The sequence below is a fragment of the Carlito syrichta genome, unplaced genomic scaffold (genome assembly GCF_000164805.1).
Source record: "Carlito syrichta isolate Samal-C Ts95f unplaced genomic scaffold, Tarsius_syrichta-2.0.1 Scaffold307178, whole genome shotgun sequence".
NCBI lineage: Eukaryota > Metazoa > Chordata > Mammalia > Primates > Tarsiidae > Carlito > Carlito syrichta.
In genome coordinates, this window is record NW_007251274.1 from 322,870 (window position 1) to 334,172 (window position 11,303).

The 11,303-nt window shown below is 55.5% G+C and overlaps 1 protein-coding gene across 1 annotated transcript in view; it reads right to left on the minus strand.

The window, feature by feature from the left end:
- Positions 1–11,084, minus strand: part of PDE6B (phosphodiesterase 6B) — a 39,569-nt gene extending 28,485 nt beyond the window's left edge. The window contains exons 1-3 of the mRNA XM_008064007.1: positions 10,565–11,084; positions 2,249–2,401; positions 1,466–1,555 (exon numbers count right to left, since the gene is read on the minus strand). Coding sequence (XP_008062198.1) covers positions 1,466–1,555; positions 2,249–2,401; positions 10,565–11,080 — 759 coding nt within the window. The 5' untranslated portion in view covers positions 11,081–11,084. The remainder of the gene's footprint in view (positions 1–1,465; positions 1,556–2,248; positions 2,402–10,564) is intronic.
- Between the last annotated feature and the right edge of the window lie 219 nt (positions 11,085–11,303).

Genomic DNA, 11,303 nt, shown 5'->3' on the forward strand with positions numbered 1-11,303 from the left:
GTGGTGAATGGTGTGTTTGTGTCGTGTGTCGTGTATGTCTTTGTGGTGTCATTGGGTGTCTGTGGTATGCATGGCAGGATGGGTGGGTGGGGGAGAGAAGGATGCGTTGGCGACCGGCAGAAAGTCAGGCCTCCCAGTGCTCCTGGAGCTTTTCCTCGTGTGTGACCTCCTAGAGAAGGTGATAGTGATGAACAGCTCGAGTCATCCCCATGACCTTACCGTGGGCTTGGCCACGGCTTCTCTCTCCAAGGTGCTGAGCCAGTGCCCATGAGACCTTCTGCCTCAGGTCCCGTTCCCTCTGGTCCACTCACCCCTGTGGGCCTTGCTCACCTCACTGCCCTTTGATACCCCAGCCCATTCCCCAGCTCTGCCTGACCACTTTTTGGCCCCTCCCCATGCTCCAGCCCCCACTTTACAGCCCTGCTGGCTGCCAGCTTTCTATTCCTTCCAGCCTGCAGGTCCTGCTGCTCCTCGAGTGTGGGTAGCCTTGGGTCCTTTCTGCTCAGGACACCCTGGGAGTGACTGGATGACAGACTCGTCTCTCTCACATGGGATTGGCCTGTGGTGGGTGCACTCTGGTGGGGGCTGAGCCACCCCTCCTGGAGGGTTTTATCACAGGATCCCACTGGTTCCACAGCTGTCAGACCTCAGGGCCCCCAGCTGCCTGTCCAGACTGCCTTTTTTGCCTTCCTCCAGACACTAGGTAAGGACAGCTACCTCTGCCATGTTCCATGGGCTTGCAACCGGCTAGAGTCAGAAAGTGTTTGCAGATAGAACTGCAGGAAAGGTGGGAAGCAACCTGTCACTTTGGACGTCCTCCTTCTCCGAGGCCCAGTGGGCACCGTGTGGGTGGCTCTCCCTGCCCCAAGCCCAGAGTCTTACTCCCACTGCCCATTCATTACTGATCCCAGCTCCGCTGGGCTGGGGACTCAGTGGGGGACCCCTGTCTGGAGGTCACCCTCCACACTTTTCCCCAGTGCAGCACACCTGAACCCGTCTAGCCCTGTTCTTTTCTCATGGATGGAGAAAGCAGACTCCAGCAGATCAACCAGAGCAGAACCCCCAGGGAGTTAGTCTGCCAAGCATAGGACACTGTTCCACTGGTTCATTTATGATTCATGCCAGTCCTTCTAAGATAGCTGGAGGCCACTTCTAAGAAGTATGGGCCCTGGCTGCATTTGCAGGAGCCTCACTCCACCCTGGCCAGTGGGTGGGTCAGGCGTGTAGGGCAATGGACAGGGACACCCCACTCCCTGGCGCCACCTCCATCCCTGGACTTGTCCAGGTGAGCACAATACCACCTGCCACTGCCATCTTTGTATAGGTAGAGAGACAGGCAGAGGGAACCTGAACCGAATGGCCAGAGTATGCTCAATTCTGAGCACACATCGCAGCCATCATGTGTGTTCAGGGACAAAGGCCAGGGACAGGAGGATCAGCCCAGGCCGGATGGCACATGAGGTACCTGGCCTCGGCGTGTCTCACAGTTGTGGAGGTAGCTCAAGTGGTAGATCTTCAGGTCTAATGTGGCAAAATTCAGGTACTTCAAGAAAATCTGAAACAGAAATCGTAGAACAGGAGTTAAAATTTCAGTTTTCAGATGTGTGCCCAGGTGTCCGTTTGCAGAAGAGACACACGCTCACCCTGAGGTTGCCCTGAGGAAGCCACGCTCAGTGCACATGAACGTGGACTTAAACACACAAGCTCACATCACACATGTACACATACATGCAGGCAAGCACCTGGAGCCAAGCTGAGGAGATATGGCAACATGTGGGCAAGCAGACACAGAGGTGGCACACACAAGCAGGCATTCAGATGGGCAGACATGCAGCAGACCCACAGGAGACACGCGAGCAGACATGCAGGCAGGCGGACACAAAGGTGGAACACACGGGTGGACACATGAGCATACACAGAGGTGGAACACACAGAAAGACATGTGGGCAGACACATGGGAAGACAGGCAGGCGGATACAAAGGTGGAACACACGGGCAGACACAGAAGCAGAACACAGAGACAGACACATGAGCAGACACGTAGACAGTCAGGCACAGAGGTGGAGCACCTGGGTAGACACGAGGGCAGACACAGAATCAGAACATGTGGACAGACATGTGGGCAGACACAGGCAGGCACAGAGGTGGAATACATGGGCAGACACGTGGGCAGACAGAGGTGGAACATGCAGACACATGGGCAATACACAGAGGCAGAACGCATGGATGCCTCATGTCTGACACTCACGTCTTCATCTTCACTGGTGAAGCACGGGCCGTCAAGCTTGTTCACTGCCATAATCACAGCCACCACGTCTTTGCCATTCATAATGGGCATGGCCAAGATGTTCTTTGTCACATAGTCGGTGAGCTCGTCAGCGAAGGAGCTGAAGTGTTCACACTGTTGCGAGAGAGGAGAGAGGCTGTTGCACTGTGGACTCAGAACCCCGGCACCCGCTGGAGTCACTGCTGAGGGTCATGTGGTGTGGGTCAACGTGATGCCACCTGAGGGTTGCACGTTGTAGGTCCCGGTGGTGCCATTTGAAGAACACATGGTGGAGGTAGAGGCCATTGCTCATGTCAGAGAGATGCCTGGTGGCCCCTCCTTGGGCATTGGGACAGGGTCACTGGTGGTGAAAACTTGGCTGTCCCTGGGGCTTCCTACACATCTAGGCTGAGGTGCCCCTCACCTCAGCCTCAGTCCGGCTGACCTGAGAGGCCTCGCCCACACTCCAGCTGGGTTGACCTTCGGGTTGCCTCTTGATCCTGCCCTGCCCACCCTATCCCCAAAGCCTCCTAGTTGTGCCCACCAGTTCCTGCCCTCAGCCTCCTCCAGGCCAGCCCCCTCCAAGTCATCTCCCTCCAGGCCAGCTCCCTCTGGGCTAGCCCTCTCCAGGTCAGCCCCCACACTCTTCCCTAACTGTTGGTCCAGTGCAGGATGAGCCCATTCTGATCTGATCCTTGCTCATGGGACACTTTAGCCAGCACAGATGCAGTTGGCACATTGGAGTGGAGGGTCCCTGGGATCTTCCTGCCAGCTCCTGGGTCTCCTGGGCCATGCTCCCAGGGCTCTGCTCTGTGAGCTTGCTGCCCACATGAGACTTGTTCTCCAGGATGAGAATCTTGCCTGCCTCTGGTCCTCAGGGATCTCCCTCAAGTTCTAGAACCGCTCCTCCTCTCCTGGGCCTTGAGTTCTGCCCCCGTGAGAAACAGACAAGCCAAGCTTCACATCTGCCCAGAAGTGAAGGGTTAATAGGACATGGCATCCCCAGATGACCAGGTTCCTGTCCTTCATGGAGTCGGAGCAACCCTGGCCTTGTCCTCTACTTCCTGGCTCTGGCACTTATTGAGATGAGGCAAGTGCATCCTGGTGCTGTGACCGAGGTGGATGGCTCTGGGCTCAGATCCGCTGGGCTGGAGTCAGGTCTTCCCACCTGTGGGGCCTCCAGAGAGCATGGAATGGTCCCAGGTCTCTCCCCTCACCAGCCACTGTTAAAGGACCCCTTTCTGGCACACTTGGGATGTAGATCCCGTGGCAGAGGGCTGACTTCTCCACAATTTCCCTCACACTGGCTTTTGTCCCCCTCGCAGTCAGGGAGTGTTGGCCAGTGGAGGTCAGAGGAAGCCCGCTGGAGCCCATGTTCTCAAAGGGGTGCATGTGGCAGGGGCCAGCACTTCCTAACTCTTGGAGATGCAGCTGCCACCCGCAGCCACTCATGCTGGCATTGAAGGAAAGTCAATGAATTATGGTGGGGCAGGTAGTTGGTGGGCAGGTCCAGCAGGGGCACAGTACTGACCGCAGCGCCCATATCCTGTTCCTGGGGACACAGTCACTGCTTCTGCTTGTTGGAGCTGAGACTGACAGATGTTCCCCATGGGAGGGAAGTGTCCCAGTACCCTTGTCCCTGAGTCCAGCACATCAGGGACGAGGGTACTGGGACACTTCCCTCCCATGCTTGTTACAGTGCCCATTGTACATGTGAGGTCTGGATAGTCCATCTTCCCTACCAGCTGTTGGTGCGTGTAGGCCAGGAACTGATCTGTGTGTGTCCCTGTCAGATTCCAGTTTCCTTCCTTTTGTCACTTCCTTCCCTCTCCACCTGGAGCCCATCACATCAACCCAGTCCCTGCCAACTGAATGACTCCCTCACCTGGGGTCTTTCCATGGTGGATGGGATTCACAGCACACCTGGACGTGTGCCAGCGTTCCTGGAAAGAGCACACTATGACCCTGAGATGGTGCCATCCAGCTCCATACCATGTGATACTCAGATGACGCCACACAGACCACACCATGTGTTCTTCAAATGACACTACCTGGACCTACAATGTGTGACCCTCAGATGGCATCACATTGATCCACACCACATGACCCTCAGATGGTGCCACCCGGATCACATCATGTGACCCTCAGATGGTGCCACCTGGCCCCACACTGTGTTATTCTCAAATGGCACCACACAGAGCCATATCACCTGACCCTCAAATGGCACCACACAAACCCACATCATGTGATCTTCAGATGGCACCACATGAGCCCGCTTCACATGATCCTCAGATGGTACCACCTGGCCCCACATCACATGAAGCTCAGTGCCACATGGACCTACATTGCATGACCCTCAGATGGCACCACCTAGACCCACACAATGTGACCCTCAGATGGTACCACCTGAATCCACACCATATGACCCTCAGATGGCACCATACAGACCTACACCACATGACCCTCAGATGGCACCATACAGATCCACACCATGTGACCCTCGAATGGCACTCCCAGACTCCCACCATGTGACCCTCAGATCGTACCACTAGACCCACACCATGTGAGTATCAGATGGTGCCACCTAGACCTATACCATATGACCCTCAGATGGTACCACCTGGACCCACGCCATGTGAACCTCAGTTGGCACCATACAGATCCACCCCAGGTGACCCTCAGATGGTGCCATATACCAGGTGGCACCACACAGACTCACTACATGACTTTGAGTTGGTGCTACATGGATCCACATGGGACCCTCAGACCCTCAGGTCTTCACTCCACGGCCTTGTGACTGCGATTCTTGGGACCCTCGTAGGCACACAGGCCATAGTTGGTGAGCATCCAGTCTCACTTCTGTTGCCAGCATTGTCTGAGCCAGTTTCTTCCCTGATCTCAGACCTCTCCCTGTCACTTCTCTCCACCCAATGTACCTTCACAGCTCTTGGTCACAAAGAAAATATCAAAAGAGCCACAGGGCCACCCCACCTCCCTCTGGTGATCCACTCTTCACCCACAAGCCTCATCCCACTCATTGCCTTCTCTTACACACGGCCCTCTCCCTCCTGGATTCAGAAACTCAGGACTCTTTAAAGTGCGAAGTGCTCTCATGGCCCATTCTTCTGCCATCCCCTCTCCCTCATTGTCCCCCACTGCTCCTGGGGTCCCTGGCTTCTTGGCTGTGCCACTAGATCACCTCAGTGGCCCTGTGGTTCCATCTCAGCTCTCACAGCTGAGGTTGGTTGCAGTGACCATCTTGATACCATCACCGGAGACCCAAAGGGGATTCACATGCTCCCTGGTCCCTCTATGCCCATGCCAGTTACTCCCTTGGTCCCAGCACTGAGGTCTTCACTCCACGGCCTTGTGACTGCGATTCTTGGTATCTCATCGACCCCTACATCTTCGGGAGCTAGGTTCACAGGGCTGTGGAGGCCCAGAGCAGGCAGCAGGGTCCGGATGTGGCAACCCTGGCCAGAAGCTGTGCTCCCCTGACCTGCTGGTTTGAGTGGGGTCAGCCTCATTCCTTCCTGACCCCATCAAGCCTCTGAAAGCAGCACACCCAACCCAGCCACTCCCCAGAAAGATGTGCTTCAAATCCTAGCTCCCCCTGCCCTCTCGCCTCCCTGGAGATCCCTGGGAATGTCTACGCTTTTATAAATCTTCCATGGATTCTGCAAGGGGTCCTGTGTGAAAACATCTTGCCTAACCTTAAGCAACACATTCAGCCTCCTTTCATCCTCTCATTGCCAAATTCCCCCTTTTCCACAACCTCTGGCCACCCTTGCCTATGCATGGATGAGCACTTGGGATCAACCAGGGCTGTCACCACCTTGGTCCTAGTTTGGCCAGTGCAGCTTCCCAACCTCACTGCTTCCTCCCCATCGTCCTCAATGGTCGGTGGCCAGCATGTCTCCTAGCACCCAACTTCAGCCCCTCTGCTCCTTGTGATGACAGCACTGAAACCCTAGGGCCATAAAATGCCACATGCTTCCTGCTTGACTGCTGGATGCTCCGCTCTTTAGAAAGGCACAAACATAACTGCATTGTTAGTAAATGTGAGCATGAGGCAGCCAGCCTCCCGCCTCCCTTCCATGGTCCTCCTCAGGCTCCGTGTGCCCGGGATGCTCTGGGTGTTTGCCTGAATATCTTGTCCACTCCACAGTCCAGCCCAGGCTTCTCTGCCTTCCTAGAGTCTCCTGGTCAAAGGTGCTTGGATAGCCTCACCTGGGAGCCAGCGGCAGATACAGATGCAGGCTCCTAGAACCCCTGGGGAGGCTCTGCCTCTTACGGACCAGGGCGGCGAATGCACAGTGCCACTGAAGTCTAGGCCCTGCCCTGCTACTTGGCTGCATGGCACTACCTTCCTGACCTTTTAGGACTTTCTGTCACAGCTGCCCTCACTGTGAACCCTAGTGGATCTGAAGAACAGCAAAGGGTTGATACCACTATCACCCTCATCAGGTGTGGATGATGTCACAGCCTCGTGGTGCCCAGCAGGGAAGGGAGGGTAGCGCTGTCTCACTCACCCACTCACCCATTCATTTGTACACTTGGCCTGTGCCTCCTCCCTGCTCCAGGCTTGTGTCAGGGGCCATGGACACTGTGGATGGCCAGGTAGGGCTGCTGGCCGGGTTGCTCGGTTGGGCTCTGACAAGTGGGAGGGAAGCAGAGAGCCTGGCCTCCACCTTTTGGGATTTGCAAGTCCTGAGCCTGTGGATTTAAGGTTCATGACCCTTGCCCAGGCCCAAGCTGGGCTCCAGGAAGGCTGTGCTTCATCTTGAGCCCTGGCAGGGCCTCACTGTGCAGGCCTTGGAGTCTGTTTGTTTCCTAGTGGGCCCCAGGACACTCTGCATCGCAGATCCCAAGTTATTAGAAGACAGGACCTCAGGGATCAGGGACTGCACCTTCCAGAGGTTGGTCACACATGGCCTGGTACTGGCTGGGCTCCCTGCAGGCCAGAGAGCATGGGCAGAACCCCAGGCAGACTCCCCACTCTTTGGCGGGTTCCCAGGACAGGCTTCTAGGGAGAAGGGAGACTACAGACCAGGCTGCCCCAGTCCCCTCCTGGGCCTGATATGCTCAGTGACAGGAGGGTAGGGCACTCAGAGAGGAGCCCATGATCTAGGGCCTGCTGGACCCTTCCCCATGCTCAGAGTTTACCTGTGCTCGAAGTTTATCTGTGCCAGAGTCTACCTACACTTGGGGTCTCCCTGTGCTCAGGATCTACCTGTGTTGGAGTTTTATCTGTGTTGTAGTCAACCTGTGTTCAGGGTCTACCTATGCTGGAGTCTACCTGTGCTGGAGACTACCTGTGCTGGGATCTACTTGTGTTCAGGGTCTACCCGTGTTGGGGTCTACCTGTGTTCAGAGTCTACCTGTGCTGGGATCTGTCTGTGCTGTGGTCCACCTGTGCTCAGGGTTCACATGTACTGGCATCTGTGTTCAGGGATTACCTGTGCTGGCATCTGCCTGTGTTCAGGGTCTACCTGTGCTCGGGTCTACCTGCATCAGAATATACCTGTGCTCAGTATCTACCTGTGATTGGGTTTACTTGTGTCCAAAAGCAGTCTGGTTTAACTGCCACAGTCACCTTATGAAGTGGACATCATTTCTCACAATGTAAACAGGAGAGAATGCTCAGATGAGTGAGAGACTCCCAGTGATCCAGGTGTAGCACATGGGGCCAGGTGTCACCTGAGTGTCCTATCATCCCTGCTGGGTCTGAGGGCCCCCTGCTCTGCAGGAACACGTTACTGTCCCAAAACAATCCTCACTGCTCACACTCTTCAATATACAATGGGAAAGGGAGCACAGTGCTCTCTGCCTCACTCTCCTCTGTGAAACAGGATGTGAACCTAGAATCCCACCACTTGGAAACTGGACACACTTCATGGTAATTTGCTTTTTTGCTGATTTTGACTCAGTCTCTGCTCTTTTAGGGTAGATGAGACCCAGCACAGCCTGAGAATTTTCACAGACATGGAGGGGGCAGACACCATGCCCTGTTTCATAAAGGAGGCACCCCACTGTGCTAGGCTCTGGGGAGGCCTTGGAGGAGGGCAGTCCTTAAGGTAGGTGCAGCCAAGGGCCCAAGAGACGGAGGACTGGTGGCAGGACCTGGAACAGCCCTGGGGGCCAGGCTGGGAGGAACAGGACCCAGAACAGCCCAGCAGCTTGAACAAGGTCCTCAGAGCCAGGTCCCATAAGCCAGGCTGGACGAAGGGTCCGCGGCAGCTGATAATGAACCTGGGACCAGAGGGGCCTGTCCCAGGCTCAGAGCAGAGTTGGAGGAAGGGAGGAAAGGGCAAGGAAGGAGGAGGTAAAGAAGGAGATGGGGAGGGAGGGAGCAGGTGAGGAAGGAAGGAAAAAGAAAAAGAGAAAGGAAGAAGAAAAGAGGAATGAAGGAAGGAAAGAAACAGGAAAGGAGGGAGGGAGGAAGTCCATTTCCATCCTAGGCCCACCACTGCTACTCCTTATTTTCTGGCAATTCATGCTCCTGATATTCCTGTGATTCATGGGTGACCCATTTCTTAAGTAGAAAGTAAAGATGAGGCTAATCCTAGAGATTACTATATTTAGGTCGCTGGACACTGGATGGTGCTTGTTTATGGAAGATAAGATAAGAGGATTGTGGCCCCAGCAGCTTCCTTCCTGGTCGCCAGGTCTATTTTTCTCCAGGAAGGAGGGACAGTGTCTGACTCTGGGGAGACCATCCAGTGGGAGCTGAGGCTGCCTGGGGTCTGGGCAGGGACAAGGTCTCTCCCCTGCTCCTGCCTTCTGGGGTCCCCTTGCCAGGCACCCACTTGGGGTCTCCCCACGTCTCTCCTGGCCATTGCTCTTGTTCACACCCAGTGGAAGCCCCCAGCTCACCAGGGCCACCCCTGGCTTCCTGCATCAGCCCCGGACCTATGGTTGCATGGACACCCCTTCTTCTTCCCACCACCGATGACATACCGCAAGCCTGTTTCCATTCAAAATCTCTCTCCACTCCGTGCTCCACTCCCAGCCCTGCCCCTGGACCTGCTTCCCAAGTGTCTCCCACTCTGGCCCCCAGATTTGCACTCCTTCAGCATCTGGGGTGGTCTCCAATGCAGTGGAGCTTCCTCTGCCAGGATGGGAGCTTAGGGATCCCGGTCCTACCGACCCCCCGCCCCGCTGGGTGTCTGCACCCTCAGCTCTGACCCCTTCTTCCCCTTCAGAACCACCTTCTCAGTCACCCAGGGCAGGGTTTCCTGCCCAGCTCAGACAGTCCTGAGACCCCAGCGGGGTCATCTTTCTGGAAGCCTCGGCCCTCACATGCTTCCCTGGCACTTCCATAGGGACTGTGGAAGCCTCGGCTGTTCTCCAAATAAGGACTAGTAGGAATGGCCACATGAGAGTTTTACTGTCTCCTACCTCTAATCAGTGAAATTGACATCTCCGTGAAGAGGCGGAGATATACTAATAAGACGAGAAGACCCTACGGAGCTTCAATTTAACAACTCAATCAGACTTTAAACAACCCATAGGCCCAACACCCCACTGGACATGAGCTGTAAATTTCGGTTGGGGCGACCTCGGAGCATAAATAAACCTCCGAATGATTATACCCAAGACCCTACCAGTCTAAGCAAAAATCATTTATTGACCTAAACTTATTTGAGCAACGGAACAAGTTACCCTAGGGATAACAGCGCAATCCTATTACGGAGTCCATATCGACAATAGGGTTTACGACCTCGATGTTGGATCAGGAGATCCCAATGGTGCAACCGCTATTAACGGTTTGTTTGTTCAACGATTAAAATCCTACGTGAAACTGTACCCCACAAAACCATAATAAAAAATACTGATTAATGAAAAAAAAAAAATCCTACGTGATCTGAGTTCAGACCGGAGCAATCCAGGTCGGTTTCTATCTATTTACTATCTTTCCCAGTATGAAAGGACAAGAAAGATGGGACCACCAAAGTTTGAGCCTGAGTTTGTTTCAGAGAGAAATGGGCCACCAAAGTTTGAGCCTGAGTCTGTTTCAGAGTGACTCCCAGCCTTGGATCTAACCAACTCAGTGGCCGCATGATGTCAGTTCGAGCAGCCAGTAGCTCTGACTTGGGAGCAAGGTGAGAGTATCCCAGAGCTCACCTGGAGCTCCTGGAACTGACAGGCAGGCTGCCAGGGCCCAGTGCTGGGCGGGCGCCAGGAGCTTACTCCTCTGTACAGAGCGAGCTGTGCCCTGCCAGGGCCCCCTGGAGTGCCTGGCGATCTGAGCTGACTCACATACACCCAGGACAGGCGCAAGACGCGCAGACCCACCTCAGACACGTCCTTGACGTTCACCATCTTCTTGGTATGAGCCACGTGGCCCACAACTCCGATGTCCAGCGGAAAGACGATCTCAGAGTCGGGGGGCACCAGGCAGTCCTCCAGGATGCTGTCAGGCTGCACACTGAAGAGTCGTGTCGCCAGCTCGGCCACGCCGTTGCGCTGGCGGTACATGAAGAGGCTGCAGCGGTCGGCATGCAGGAGGGTGCAGAGGCGCCGCAGGATCTTGAAGACCACACGCTCCATGTTGACGTTCTCCTGCATGTCCTGCACCAGGTCGAGGAGGGCCGCACTCTCCTCCACCTGGCACACCTCCCGGAGGCTTTCACAGTCCAGCGGGCACCCGTCCTCGCAGGCCGCTGCCACATTTTCGGGGCTCAGCTTCTTCTCAAAGTACTGGTGGGCAAAGTCGGGGTTCTCATCGAGGAAGCTCCGCGCCTGCTCCTCGCTGAGGCTCATGGTGACCTGCTGCCTGACCCTGGAGACGCCGCTGCTCCAGGCGCACATGGGCTCCCAGAAAGCACTGTTGTCAGCAAAGTCTTTCTTAGCAACGATTAGGGAGCCCTGAGGTGAGTCAGCTGACTCACTCTGTGACAGGGGGGCCTGCCCTGTCACTTCCTCAGACCTGAGGCGTCCCACCTCCCTGGGAAAACCAGACCCCTTGGGATGGGGGCTGGGGCACCACTGCAGGGGGATACCTGGTTTCCTGTGGGACCAGCCTCGGGACCGA